At 42.5% G+C, this 15136-nt stretch overlaps 1 protein-coding gene across 2 annotated transcripts in view; it reads left to right on the forward strand.

Moving 5' to 3' along the window:
* Positions 1-15136, forward strand: part of etv4 (ETS variant transcription factor 4) — a 35769-nt gene that overhangs the window by 14206 nt on the left and 6427 nt on the right. For both annotated transcript variants that reach the window (XM_078797625.1, XM_078797623.1), the window contains exons 5-7: positions 12490-12619; positions 13953-14135; positions 14206-14573. In XM_078797625.1, coding sequence (XP_078653751.1) covers positions 12490-12619; positions 13953-14135; positions 14206-14573 — 681 coding nt within the window. The remainder of the gene's footprint in view (positions 1-12489; positions 12620-13952; positions 14136-14205; positions 14574-15136) is intronic.

Here is a 15136-nt window from a genome sequence, read left to right on the forward strand (position 1 = left end):
AGGCTCCCAAAGCGGAGGAATGTCAACAAATATCGCCTTCCTCCTCCCCTGAAGTCTATCTCTCCCTGCTTTGCAACACCCCTTCCAGTGTTCTCTCATTTTGTAATTATGTGTTATTGCATTCTTGCAGTTCATAGTCTTAGTGCTGTGTTTTATGCATTCCGTTTACAATGTGAGTGGCTTCAGCCAAAATTTAGGTGTAAATTCCTGCTAACACCCAACTTATTTTGCCGCCGTATGGAACAGAATTCATACATTTGATGGAGAACCGCAGTTTGGCTACTTTAAAGGTTATTAGCTGTTCTTCAGACTGTCCTGCTTCAAGCTTTATTGAAGTAGAATTCATGAAATTCTAAATACAACAGGTGTGTGAAGGACACTTGGAGGTCACAGTGGAGGGCTTCTTCTTCTTCTTCTTTGTTTACACTCGCAGCGGCTGCAGCGACGCGAGCCATTCATAAATTTTCCTCCCTGCCTGCGTAGGAGGAAGTGTGCCTCTCGGCCGCTTGCTCCTTCGCTCTTCATTCATAAAAAGGCCTCCAGAGCTGGAGTCCTTCTCCTCCTCTTCTCCAAGTGGATACTCCAAAGCCCGCCCTCCCTTCCTGTGTGTGTGTGTGTGTGTGTGTGTGCGTGCGTGTGTGTGCAGTAACTCCAGTTGAATTCTCTCCACACACACACACGCCTTGAGTGTTCCAAGATGTGAACTAATCCAGTGATTTCCGAGCTCTATGGGACGATTGTTTGGTTTTGTGCCTCGCAGTAATTACGAAGGAAGCGGCGGCCATAGAGCGCCGCCGCACTTCTTTTCAGGAGCAACTCCCGCTAAAGACGAGGGAGAGCAAGGAGCGAGGGGAGTGAATGCGGGGAGAGGAAGCCCTGACGAAGAAGAGCGGAAGCGGCGGCCTGGGAGCTGCCTCTCCAACTCGCCAAAGTGCCGACTTTGAATGAACATCGGCTCTTCAGACGACGTTCATGAGCAATTTTAGTGTCAATTTGCTCTCCGTCCATTGGCGCTTTTACATTTATGACTAGCTAGAAACCGCGAGATGGCGGCCTTTTTAACAAAAAGTTCACAGTTGGTATGTGATGAATAGCTCATCCCTGCAGCGTGTCTCTCATCGTGTTCAGCTTGTGGGATCCGTTATGGGGTGGTGTAACACCTCCCTCTCCTCCTACTCCTTCTCCTCCTCCTCCTCCAGCTCACTCTTCTTCTTCGTTGTCGTCTTCTTCTTTTCCATAATACAGCTGCTATGCAACGGCAGAAACAGCCAGGTGCCTGCCAGACACAAACGCTGGCTGTGGTGGGGTGGCACGTTTACAGTTGTCTGTAGCTCGCACACACACACACACACACACACACACACACGTACACACACACAGGCAGCAGTTTTATGAATGGGCTGGTTGTGAGGCCAGCTGAGCTTTCATTGACAACACCTAAGAGAAGTTTGTTTTTATTCCTGTTCTTTTTCTTCTTATTATTGTTGTGTAGTCATCTAAATCAAGTGACTTTGTTAGGATGCGTGGTATTGTATCTGGACTACAGTGTAGCGTACATACTGTGTCACAGACTGAAAAAACTTTGATATTTTGTAAAGCAACACACGCAGGTATGCATATATTTCAAGAAAAAGAAAGATGATCTTTTTCTTCCATTTTCTTCTGTTTTTTTTGGTTGCATTTTTCAAATATTTTAACTTGAATTTTATTGTGTTAATTATGATTTTATTCCCATGATATTTTGACTTTATTCCCATAATATTATAATTTTTCCCCCCAACATTAACTACGAAATAACACTTAAAACATACTATTTCAACTCTATGCAACTAAAATGAAAATATTTTTCCTCATAACAGTATGAGTTTATTCTTGTAAAATGATGTTTTTCTTGTTCAATATTCAATGATGATTTAAAATTACAAAGCTGGAACCCTATTTGAGGAGAGATGGACACAGAAAAAGCTCATATTGTTTTATAGAAATAATTACTTCATTGTTAAATAGAATTGCCCCATTAGGGAATTTGGAAAAACAAAATAAATATTCAAAATGCCCTTGGCTTTCCAAAGGCTTGCAAAATGCTTGTAAAAAGAAAAATAATCTCTAAGTCATTCCTTAAATTGAAAACTAAAGAAGCTGAAGATAGATATAAGTTGTATAAAAATAAGCTGACTGCTCTTACAAGATTGGCCAAGAAGTCGTATTATAAAAAAATATATTAGTAGATAACAAAGGTGATATTGAAAAAAACATGGAAAATATGAAACAGTACTATCAAGAAGAGAATAGTTAATCATTTTAACATTTTTCTGTAAAAAAAAAAATATATATTAAACCCTTGACACATATCTGTAACCTGTCGCTGCACAATGGTTTTGTTCCAAGGAAAATTAAAATGGCAAAAGTTATCCCAGTCTTCAAAAATGGAAACAAGCATGATTTTAGTAATTATAGACCCATTTCACTTCTTCCCCAATTTTGTAAAATTCTTGAAAAAGGTGAAGGGACACTAAATAAATTTTTAGAGAAGCATCATTTACTTAATGAAAGACAATATGGCTTCAGAAGTAATAGATCCACTTCTATAACCATTACTGATGCAACTGAAGAGATCTCTAAGGCTCAGGACAATAAAAAGTATGCAATAGGTATTTTCATAGATCTTAAAAAAGCATTTGATACCATAAACCATGGAATATTGTTTAAAAAACTAGAACGATATGGTATACGTGGGTTGGCTGGGAAATGGGTCAAAAGCTATTTAAGCGACAGAGTGCTGTATGTTCAGATGGGTGAGTTTTCCTCTGAATGTCTTGGCATTGCTTGCGGAGTCCCCCAGGGTTCAGTACTGTGCCCCAAATTATTTAATTTATATATTAATGACATTTTCAATGTTTTTCAATAAAGTGTATACTTTTTGCAGATGACACAAAAATATTTTACTGTAATGACAGTCTGTATGATCTTATACATAGTGTAACCAGTGGACTAATTAAAATAAAAAAATGGCTGGAAAGTAACAAATTATCTTTAAATGCAAATAAAACCAAGGTAATGGTATTTGGAAATGATAAATTGGAATTACAAAAACGAGTTGTATTAGATGGCATTCAAATTGAAAATGTTGCAGAAATAAAATTTTTAGGATTAATAATAGACCATGAGTTAAAATATATATTATGCATATATCGAATAAAATTTCCAAAGTCTTGCCATTATTAATGGCGTTAAATATGTCCTTGACTACAGTGCACTCCATACCTTGTACTGTTCTTAAATTCGTCCCTATCCAACTTACTGTGTGGAAGTATGGGGCAATAACCACAAAACAATAATAGAATCACTATTTCATCAACAAACGAGGGCATTACGAATAATTCATAAGGTAGGGTATCTTGATCACGCAAATCCATTATTTCTCTATTCAAAAATTCTAAAAATACACATTTTAGTAAAATTATATACAGCCAAGTTTATGTTTAAAGTATTTCGCAATACACTACCTGCGAATATCCAAAACAAATTTTCTCATAGAGATACTAAGATGATTTATGAGGTTTTGGGAATTTGATCATTCCAATGGCAAATTCCACCAGGAGATTTTTTTTCTTTATCAGTTTGTGGGGTTAAGCTGTGGAATAGTCTGGGACTTGAACAGAAGCAATGTCAAGACATTGGCCGTTTCCAATGTTTACACAAACAGAATGTCTGGTTACAATACAGAGACATTCAGGTCTAACTGTGCTCTGTTGTGTGGGTGATTAACTGTTACTTATCTTGTGGTGTTCATTTTACCATTGCTGGTATTCACTGTGTATCTGGTGTTGCCTACCATTGAAGTATTTGTATTACTGCGGCTGGTATTAGAAATCCCTTCACATGTATAAATATTAATAAATGCTGAGGTATCACTAGGAAGTGGTTTTGGTTTCCATTGAAGTACCCTAGAGATATCGGGGTGGGATTCAATAAGTTTTCACTTCTTCCCACTCGATTTTGAGCTTTCAATGTGTTATATATTATTTCTTCTTGCTGTGGTCTTGATTGTGCTGATTTGTGTGTATCTTGTTGTATCTTTGCGACAGTGCATTTCATTTGTTTTGTTTTTTGGATTTTGTTGGGTTTTTTTTTTGCTTGACATAAAATGACAAACAAACAAAATGTTATTTTTACTCATAATATTACAACATTATTTTTGTAAAATGACTTTTTCTCATTAGATTACAACTTTCTTTCCCTCTTAATATTTGGCCGCTAGCCAGTAAAACAGCATGCACGGGCTGCAAATGGCCCCTGGGTGGCACTTTGGACACCCCTGGTATCTCGTCTGTGTGTGGGTGTGTTCAGTGAAATGAGTCCCTTCCTGGAATAATCCAAAACCAACAATGGTGACGGGATTTAATGATTTCACTCACCAAGTGATGCATTCAATGGCTGTCAGGAGAAGTGCACTATGTGCGTTGATGTTTTAGTGTGAAGCTATAGTTTGTTTGTTTGTTTGTTTGTCCCCTGCCTGTCTCCATTCTCCATCCATGCTGTTTGTTACGAAGTAAGATGAGACACTCTTGAATCCCGTCCAATTCACACACACACCGCACGTGAGCACGGTGACCTGCTGACACAGGACGGTGGGGGCCGCACATCGATCCTCAGGCCCCCCGCCCCCACCAGCCCTTAGCAGAGGACTGATAGATGACTTGATAAAGATAAAGCAGAGATAAATCAGCCTGAAGACAGACAGGGGAAGGAGTGCGGGTCAAATGTGTCACGGAGCATTAAAGAGCTGCATCATGAAGATGAGATGGGGGGGGGGGGTTCTGTGCCGCTTATTCCAGTCCACGCAAAACAAAACCTAAATCCTAATTGATAAATTGAATATTTTCACCATTAAAATATCTTAACAATTTTCTAAATACAGTTTTTAACATGATTAGAGCCCTCTAGACATGAAATAACACCCCTATAGTCACCTGAACACTCCTATTACCCAATATAGTAGACATAATAAGAGAAATATTACGTAGAAATGTACTTACAAATTACGTAGACTGGTGCTCGGGGAATTGTTGCGAGGCAGACAGGAAGTGACATGCAAGTTGTCTGTGCATTCGGTATACTGTAAGACAGGGGTGTCCAAACTGCGGCCCTGGGTCCATTTGCCGAGTCATTGCTAGGAGATATAGATAGGGTGCCGTCCTCCCTCGTTTATTGCAGTTTATTGGTTCCAGACATGCCTGTGATAAGTGAATTAAGTAGGATTCCTAATTGATAAATTGAATATTTTCACCATTAAAAGTATCTTAACAAATTTCTAAATACAGGTTTTAACATTATTAGAGCCCTCTAGACATGAAATAACACCCCTACAGTCACCTTAACACTTCTATTACCCAATATAGTAGACATAATATTGGGGAATTGAGTGGCGGCGAAGACAGGAAGTGACATGGAAGTTGTCTGTGCAGTTGGTATTCCGTAAAAACGGGGGTGTCCAAAGTGCGGCCCGGGGTCCATTTGCTGTGTTGTCTTCTAACAAGTTTTAGTCTGACCTTTTTTCTTGATAGAATACAACTCAGCAAATGGACCCAGGCCTGCACTTTGGACACCCCGCCACTCAGTTCCATTTTCTGTGTTGTATTCTAACAAGTTTTAGTCCGCCCTTTTTTCTTGTTAGAATACAACCCAGCAAATGGACCCAAAAGCTGCTTCGATACGATAATCCCATCAAGCAGCAGGAGCTGGTTATATCATCCCAGTAACGTGTGGGGAGGCATCGATCGCTACATTAAACATTAAGAGGGACAGCTATATCGGTCAGGATGGAGGGGGGGGTCGGGAGTGGAGAGTCAATATCGTGTCAGATTAATTACACCCGGCCCCCGCCTTTGACGGGATGTCCCCCTCGCCGCACCCGTCCCGGGACGGGGATGTATCGTGCCGGCACTCCCGAGCAGCGGCTGGAGCGTCAGATTTACGGCAGCTGGATGGCCGTTTGTGAAAGAAGCAAACGTGGCACATTTGGATGTGAAGTGGACAACAGGGAGAACATTCACATCCGACACAGGGGGGGGCGGGCTCTTTCAGGCTCCTCCTGGCGCCTTTTATCGCCGCTTTGCCATGCGACGCATCAATACGTGTCTTTCGCTTCCTACAAAAGTAAGAATAATTTACGGGCCGGCGTATCCCCTCACGCTGATGGATGCGACGCGCTGGGACGAGTTCCCACAGCAGCAGAAGGGAAGTGAAAGTGTGACATTGGCTTCCTGTTTGCCAACGCCGCATGTGACGCATGCCGTTAACGGTCACCCGTCTTCGCCAATGCCCTCATGTTTTCTGTCCGTCTGGCTTATCTTGAAATGCTCGGGCATCGTCAAACGAGCGAGGCGACCTGAGATCAGATAGGAGCGCTCTAATGGATCCCAGATCGCTGAGCCTCTCTGCGCTCGTCCTCCATGACTTCCTGATTGTACAGCACACATGTCCCACACATGTTTCCCTGCGCTCCTGGAAGGAATGGATCCTCTTCTATTGCCTCACTTCCTCTGCCCTCTGTACCCTTTTTTAGTAACTTGAAATGTCCAAGAACGTGTCAAAGCAGCGCCTCATAAAGTCCGATATTTCATCCGTTGTGTTGCTGCTTTCCCTCAGCAGCGTGGAGCCGAGCGCTAATGTCATTAGCCCCTCCTGTCAATCAATACCTTCCTTTTTAACCTTTCCAAACCAGCGTGCTGTAATTGTCTTCAGTGGACTCATTGATCCGTCCCAGTAAGACGGCGTTTGGCACGAGCGCGGGGGTCAACGCGCTCTTTACACCGCAAACGACAAACACGCCAGACAAGACAAGAACCAGATGAGGCCAGGCGTCAGAACTGGAATTCTATTTGTGGACCCGGGACTGGTGTCCGCTTGAGTTATTGCCAACCAGACTGTCAGGTGCTGAAGGACTTGGCTCGGCCCTGGATAAACATCCAGTGTAAGACTCTCCAGATCCAGTCCTCTCCAGGCACGTCGGGGTTCCCTGCAGTTGGCGTTTTATTCTTCAAGTCCAGTAATCCCTCGTTCATCAGGGATGACTGTGATAAGTCCATTTCTTAGAGTAATGGAAGCCTGTTGTTCCAGCGACCAAGTCTGGTCCTTGTGTGGAAGGTTGGCCATCGATGAGAACCAGGACTAACATCCTCCCATGACGGGTCAAATGATTTCTTTACGAAATGACAGTAGCCCTGTAGTAAATTCATAGTGAAGTTGATAAAACGTCAGCATTGTGAACCAATTCATGGAGAAGTTCAGACATTCCATTCAAAAAGAACTCTGGTTAGCGGCCTCATTTAAACCACGTAAACCTTCATGACCCTGCCTCTAAAAAGTATCGGAATCGAGAATCGTTTGGAATTGGAAGTGTCGTCACGATTCAAATGAAAATGATGGCCAACCCTCTCCAAATGTTGCAGGGACATTAGCGACACCCAGTGGCCAGTGTAGCATCCTACATATCATCTTTGAATGTGCCTTCTGAAGGACTAGTTCTATTTTCCATCATTTAGTAATGCAATAGTAATGGTTCAATTGCATTTGAACCTGCATCAGATTACAATTGAGTGCATCACATAATCAGTTCACAGTTCCACATGTCCAAAAGGAGTAGGAAGAAGCAAAGCTTATTAAATCTTACCCCTCCATCTGGTACTTTTACAATCAGTAACTGTTACATTTGTTCACGTCCTGCTTTCCTAATATAATTTAAGTTTTTTATAAGCTTTTTTTTTTAACTTGATTTGATCTATTTTTATTTAAAGATTTAGACATTTTTTAAGCTGGAAAATGCTTCAATCAGGCAACAATTTGTAAGATTTGCTTTAAAATGTAGGGAGTGTTCCACCACAAAACAGCCGTGACACAGTAATTCTTCAAGTCGTGATTCCATCCTTATTTAGGAATCAAAGTTTTTTGTATTTAGAGCATACAAAACCTGTTAATTTTACAGCCTTCTAGACATGAAGTAGCACCCCTACAGTCATCTTTACACTCGAGGACCCAGTAGAAGACAATCAGAGAAAATAAGACACGTTAACATTGGGAAAGTTCCTTTTGCACTTCCTGTTTTTCTGTACAGTGTATCGTGGTTAGTGGTGTGTCGGTCATGAACGAACAGGTCAAAATAACTACTTCTGAACGAGGTCATTCATTCATTCATTTTCTACCGCTTATCCTCACGAGGGTCACGGGGGGTGCTGGAGCCTATCCCAGCTGTCTTCGGGCGAGAGGCGGGGCACACCCTGGATTGGTGGCCAGCCAATCACAGGGCACATATAGAAAAACAACCATTCTTCGGGCGAGCCAGCCAATCACAGGGCACATATAGACAAACAACCATTCACACTCACATTCATACCTATGGACAATTTGGAGTGGCCAATTAACCTTTAACCTTTTTTGTTTTTGGAATGTGGGAGGAAACCGGAGTCCCCGGAGAAAACCCAACATGCAAACTCCACACAGAGATGACTGAGGGTGGAATTGAACTCTGGTCTCCTAGCTGTGAGGTCTACGTGCTAATCACTTTACTGCTGTGCAGCCCTGAATGAGGTCACCCGTTGCAAATGCTTTTTTTTGGCTGGAGAGTCAGTTCACCGTTCCTTTTGTAGGGCGGGACTATCTGCGTGCTTGCCTATTTTATCCTATCGTCGTGCCTCGCTTTTCCGGTGGGTGGGGGTAGCTGACCGAAAGACACAGAGAGATCGATCAACACTGTTGGTGACCTCGTTCATTCCGTTCACAAAAAAAAGTACTTCTTTTTACCTGTTCGTTCATGACCGACACACCACTAGTCATCAATCACGTGTTGCGCTGTTGAGTTGGAACAAACAGGAACATGAGTGACCGGACTGATTCGACGCGGCTGACCGGGTCTACGCACAGAGAGAGATCACAGGCTAACGACCAATTGACCAAAATAGCGGATCTTTTTACTGAATGAACCGGAATTATTGAAATGAATGGTTTTGCCCACCACTAATATTGGTTTGGTGATTGTCTCGTAACATTACTGACACCTGGGGGGGGGGGGGGGGGTATGATGTGAAAATCCAAGCTGACATAGTGCTGGTTATGCTTCCTTCAATACTTCTAATCTAGCATCACACCTCAGGAAGAACATATTGCAGTATTTGCGGTATCTCTTTGTACCCTGCATCCAGTGGCTTCTTTGTTCTCGCTAACCAAGCCAACATTGAGCATCTATAAGTTACGTGCTTGCAACTCAAAATGCTTCTTTACGTGAACTTTCATTCCCAAATTCCATGTGACTAACTGCAACCTGTGAGGTGCGCTACAAAGATCCTTCCACTGGATATGGTTTGTTTTTGTCTCTTCTCCCAGCTTTGTCAGCCCGTCCCTCTCATCCCCGCGTGTATGTTTTAGGAATCCCGCAGGAATCCACTCCACATATATTCCCACTAGTGCGGCTCAGCTGAGAGGCCCGTTGTGTCCAAATGTGTGTTGCATAGATTGGGTGGGGCTTGTAGGGGGTTAAGGCACACCATCCCATCCCATCCCGACTCTTGGGATTTGTTTGTGGTGTCTGTTGAATGGGACCCCCTTTCCCCCCTCTCATGTAATGATCCCTTCACTTCCTAAAGCACTCAGCCATGACCATCACCTTTCTCCCAGCATGACCCCCCCCCCACACTAACCAACATTTGCATATGTAAAAAGCCACCAGGGGTCGTCCCTGTTTGTAGCCCAGACAATAGGCTAGGAATGGAAATAAAGAATTCCAGCAAATAGATGGGCCGAGTCCTTTGACCTCATCACTCAAAAGAGACACCAGTGGTCTTCAATCTAGCCCTGCTTTATCCCCCCCCCCCCCCCCCACTCACTCTCAAAACCCTCAAGGGGGTTTATTCCCTCTTCTATTCACTGGTACCTCAGATTATACATAAATATATAATTATATGATATATTTATATTATTCTTATCCATCTATTTTCTATGCCGCTTATCTTCACTGGATATGCTGGAGCCTATCCCAGCTGTGTTCGGGCGGTTACACCCGGTACTGGTGGCCAGCCAATCACATTACATTATTATTGTAATATTAATACATATATTCATGAATACATTTGTTAATAAATCATTAGTATTGTTAGTAAAAAATCCACATGGAAGCAAATTCTGTGTATTTTTTCAATACATAAAAATGAAGTGAAATACAAATATAAGGCATTCAGAAGATGCCTTCAAAGATGGCGCAATGATATATAATATTCAACGCTGGTCACCAGGTGTCAGTCATGTTACATTGATGAGAGCATAGCCAACGCAGGAAATATTGTACAGAACAGGAAGTTTAAAAAAAAACAGTAAGACCATCCCAACCCCTACACGTGTGAGTCTATGTCTTATTTTCTCCTATTATGTCTAGGGAGGTGTAAATGTGGCTATAGGGGTGTCATTTCATGTCTACGGGGCTCTGATTATGGTATAAACATATTTAGAAAGTTGGGAACGGGCTTTCTATACTCTTACTATGAAACCATTTGATTTATAAATAAGGAAGGAATCCTACTTTGTAGAAATTCAGTTATCAGAGTCCGGTGTTGAACTAGTTAACTGTGATAAACGAGGGATTAATCTGGTGGTTAAATACCACCTATTATTACTCTGAAATATGTATATTTCAGAAAGAGTTGACATGTTTTTTTCATAAATGAAGAATTTCCAAGCTTAAAATGACGCATTAAACAAAATCGCGATGATATCTAGTATATTACTTACGTATGTATGTTATGCTAATGTTACTGTAATGTTGGGTGAGATACAGAAGCACCGGACCCGATTGCCAGAAGAACAGGCTTTTCTTGCAGGTTTGAATAATCCCGGGCTGACATGGACTATGGCAAGCTAAAACTCAACCCCAACATCACTTCCTTTCCGCCTATACTCCATGTATAGCACTGTTGAAAGTAAATCAATAATAACAATACTAATAAAAGTAGATCAATAAATACAATAAAAACACATACATACTATTATTATACGTACATATATAGTATATATGTGATATATGTGACACGGTGACTATAGGGCTGTTTTTTTATGTCTAGATGATGTTAAAACATGTATTTAGAAGGTTGTAAACTGTCTTTGTTTATGCTGTAACTACAAAAATATTCCATTTAGAAATAAGGAATCCCACTTAGCAGAAATTCCCTCATCACAGTCTCATCTGGAAGCAATTAATGGCAATAAATGAGGGATTCATGTAGTTATTGTAGTTATGCACAATATTGTTTGATAACTGTGACGGTGTACGAAAATCGGAAAAAAACTGTCGTCGTCCTAGATTCCGTCTTTCAGAATCAGTTTAGCATCACTAATACTGTGCTGTGGTTATGACGATCGGAGGCCGGAATCTCGTCAGGTCTGTCTGGGAGATTTTTGTAAATACTTTTTAGTCCCGCTGATATGATGATGCACCAAGCTGAAATTTGCTGATGTTGTTTTGGTGGAGTAAATAAATATTGGTGGTCAAAGTGGTCTCATCCACTTCTTACACTTTGTGCCCAAACTGAACTTGTTGCCCCTACATTTTTGTGAATGAAGTGAAGCATGCAATTACACACACACAGGTACACACCCACAGACATGAATGAGTCCACCCCTCCCCCCGCTGGAAGTGCACAGCTGCTGCTGTTTACCCTGTCGGGACCAGAAAAACATCCTGTACGGTTCTCTGGCTGAAAACCTCCCCTCACATAATAAACATCGACCCTCAGCACAGCTTGAAGCTCCACTTTGGATGTTTTCTTTTAAGGGGGGGGGGTGCACGCTCCAATGTGAAAGTCCCACCAAGCATACTTCCACCCGTCCGCTTTGATTGACAGGCAAATGAATGAAGTGTAAAGCAGCCATATTGTTTGTCATGATCGACATGTGGATTCAAACAGGAGGAATTCCTCGCAGGCGTGACGTTTGCTTTTCATAACAATCGCCTCGTTAAGCTCCGAGCCTCCTCGGAGGGGCGCGGCGGCCCCGCCGTTGTTGTGTCTGGATGAGTGAAGATGAAAAAGCGGGCGTCTGGAATGCGAGCGTGCGTACGCACTCTGCGACCCTTCCGTTGGCATGCTGACACCAAGCGTCGTAGCATCACGTTTACTTCCAAGGTTCTCTGTCCTACTTTTGCAACTCTTCAGATGTACGTGTATTCAAATGTCGCTTGGTGTGATCCAATGTCGCTTGGATCCCTGTTTTAGTTTTTATGCCGCTCCTAAACCTCGGGATGTTTTATATTCATAGTGCCCCACTGGGATGCAGTATCATTTTATAAGCCCCCAAAATGAGCACTTTTATGGGTACTAATATCACTGATCACTTGTGTAAATATCCTGTACTGTATACTTAATATATTGTAGTACTACAATGTCAACAAAGCAAATGATCCGTGATTATCGTGTTTACATGTGTTTGGTGGTCTATTTGTCGCAGCGGTGGCCTTTCACAGCCCTCCCGTCACCATCAAGAAGGAGCCGCAGAGCCCGGGCTCGGACCCCAGCCAGTCATGTAGCCACAAGCAGAGCTTCAGCTACCCCAACGGAGAGCAGTGCCTTTACGCCAGGTATACATGCTAACACACACAAACTAGGATGAATCATGTTTTTATCAACCACTACTGTGCTAAGAAGACACACATTGTGTAATGGATCACCGTCTGAATCCAGGAATTTTTCAAAGGAATCCTTAAAAATTGCGAGACGGTGTTTGGTTTTTGGGCATATAACAAAAAAATGCTCACTTTTAGCACATTTAGCCAAACCGGTACATTACACTATCATGCTCGTTGTTAGCATTGCTAGCATGCTAACATAAGTGTACTAGCATTTTTTGCTATTTTCATGGGTAGACACATATATGAACACATGGCAGTATCATGCTTGGTGTTAGCATGCTCACATAAGCATAAGCATAGTGCCAGTTTTAGATGTTTTCATGGGAAGACACGTACATAAGGCGATACTATGCTAATAATAGCATTACTAGAATGCTAACATTAGCATAGTAGCATTTTTACACATTTTTAGACACTATTATACAAGGTGTTAGCATTGCTGGCATGCTAATATTAGCATAGTAGCATTTGTACTCATTTAACAGGTAGACACGTATGAATGCTTAGCACATTCATTGTAGGTTTTACCATGCTAACATTAGCATATAGCCCGCTAACATGAGCAAAGTAGCATTTTTATCCATTTTCTTAGGTAGACGCTATTCTGATAGGTTGGTATTGCTAGCATGCTAATGTGAGCATACTAGTATTTTTTGTGATTTTCATGAATATGCAGACACAGAATAGCTACACAGTAGACCTTAACTGTTCATGAATTAAGTAGGTACTACCAAGTAACTAACGTAGTAGTAGTAAACATGTTATTATTCAAATAATTTTAGTAGTATTTGGTAGGGCGCAGTACCTGGTACATACAGTACTCCCTTTTTGCGGCTTCTCTATCATTCATTTATTCATTCATTCATTTTCTACCGCTTTTCCTCACGAGGGTCGCGGGGCTTTTCTATCACGTTAAAAAATATATATTTTCCTTAATAAATTATGCTGTTTTGTGGTTTAATAGGACCTGTTATTCGTCCAAAAATATGCACATTAAAGGCAATTTTGCATTTTTGGCATAAAAATGGCTAAATGAAGTAAAACACAAATATAAGGCATTCAGATGATGCATTTCAATACATGATTTTTTTAAAATTATTTTAACATTTTAAAAACAATGTATTTATTTTAAGCGGTCAAAAATGAATGAGTGTATTTATTTTAAAAATGCATGAAGTATTTATTTTGATCATCTATAGGGAGGGATGACTGTACTTGGTAGTACACACACTAGTAAAGGAGGTAGTGCATAATATTTAAGTGCATTTCTTGGCTTCCACAGTGCCTATGAGCAGAAAAGGACTGCAGGGGGCACCAAGAGCTCCTGCCCGGGGACCCCCATGTCCCCCATGCAGCAGCATTTCTCCCCAAAACCAGCGGCTGCCGGCCGACCCGACGCCGGCTACATGAACCCGGCAGCCGCCTCGCAGCCGCTGCCTAGCAACGCCTTCCCCCTCAACAGCAGGTGTGTGACGTGTGAGCCTACGGACGTTTCCTTCCGGCAGAAAGCTAACGCTGTTGTTTGTCACTTACAGATACCAGGGCCCCTCAGCAGACCCAATGTGCCCCCAGTTTCCCGCACCCGGCCAAGCCTTTCAACGGATGCCCTCCGCACCAGCGGGCCATGGCGGTGGCAGCGGGGGCGGACCGGGGGGTGGCGAGGGTGTTGGCTACCACCGTCAGCACTCGGATCCTTGCATGCCGTACCTGCAGCAGAGCTTCAAACAGGAATACATGGACCCCCTGTACGAGCGGGCGGCTCACGTGGGGGCGCAACCGGGCCGATGCCACGGGCCACCCCCCCACGCACCCCAGCACCCCCACTCGCATTTGCACCCGCACAGGTTCCCACCAGCTCACATGATGGTCAAGCAGGAGCCCACAGACTATACCTACGACACAGGTGAGACCACATTGAAAATAAAAACGTGTAGAGAAGCCTGATGTGCGATGATGCTTTAAAAGCAGTGAAGAGGCTGAACTTGCTATTTCTAAATGTCCAGGAACCTCTGATCCCACCCCTTATCGTGGCTGACTATCGTTTTACTTTTATTTACTTTTTATTTTATTTTTTACTTTCCTTGCTACTGCAGACTACAGGGGCCGCAAAAAAACGCAAAAAAAAAATTCATGTAAAAAAAAAAGGAATATGAGAAAAAAGTTGTAATATTCATTCATTCATTTTCTACCGCTTTTTCCTCACGAGGGTCGCGGGGGTGCTGGAGCCTATCCCAGCTGTCTTTGGGCGAGAGGTGGGGTACACCCTGGACTGGTGGCCAGCCAATCACAGGGCACATATAGACAAACAACCATTCACACTCACATTCATACCTATGGACAATTTGGAGTCGCCAATTAACCTAGCATGTTTTTGGAATGTGGGAGGAAACCGGAGTATCCGGAGAAAACCCACGCATGCACGGGGAGAACATGCAAACTCCACACAGAGATGGCCGAGGGTGGAAT

This window comes from Doryrhamphus excisus, linkage group LG2, assembly GCF_037039965.1.
Source record: "Doryrhamphus excisus strain RoL-2023G ecotype Guam linkage group LG2, RoL_Dexc_Guam_v1.1, whole genome shotgun sequence".
NCBI classification, from domain to species: Eukaryota; Metazoa; Chordata; class Actinopteri; order Syngnathiformes; family Syngnathidae; genus Doryrhamphus; species Doryrhamphus excisus.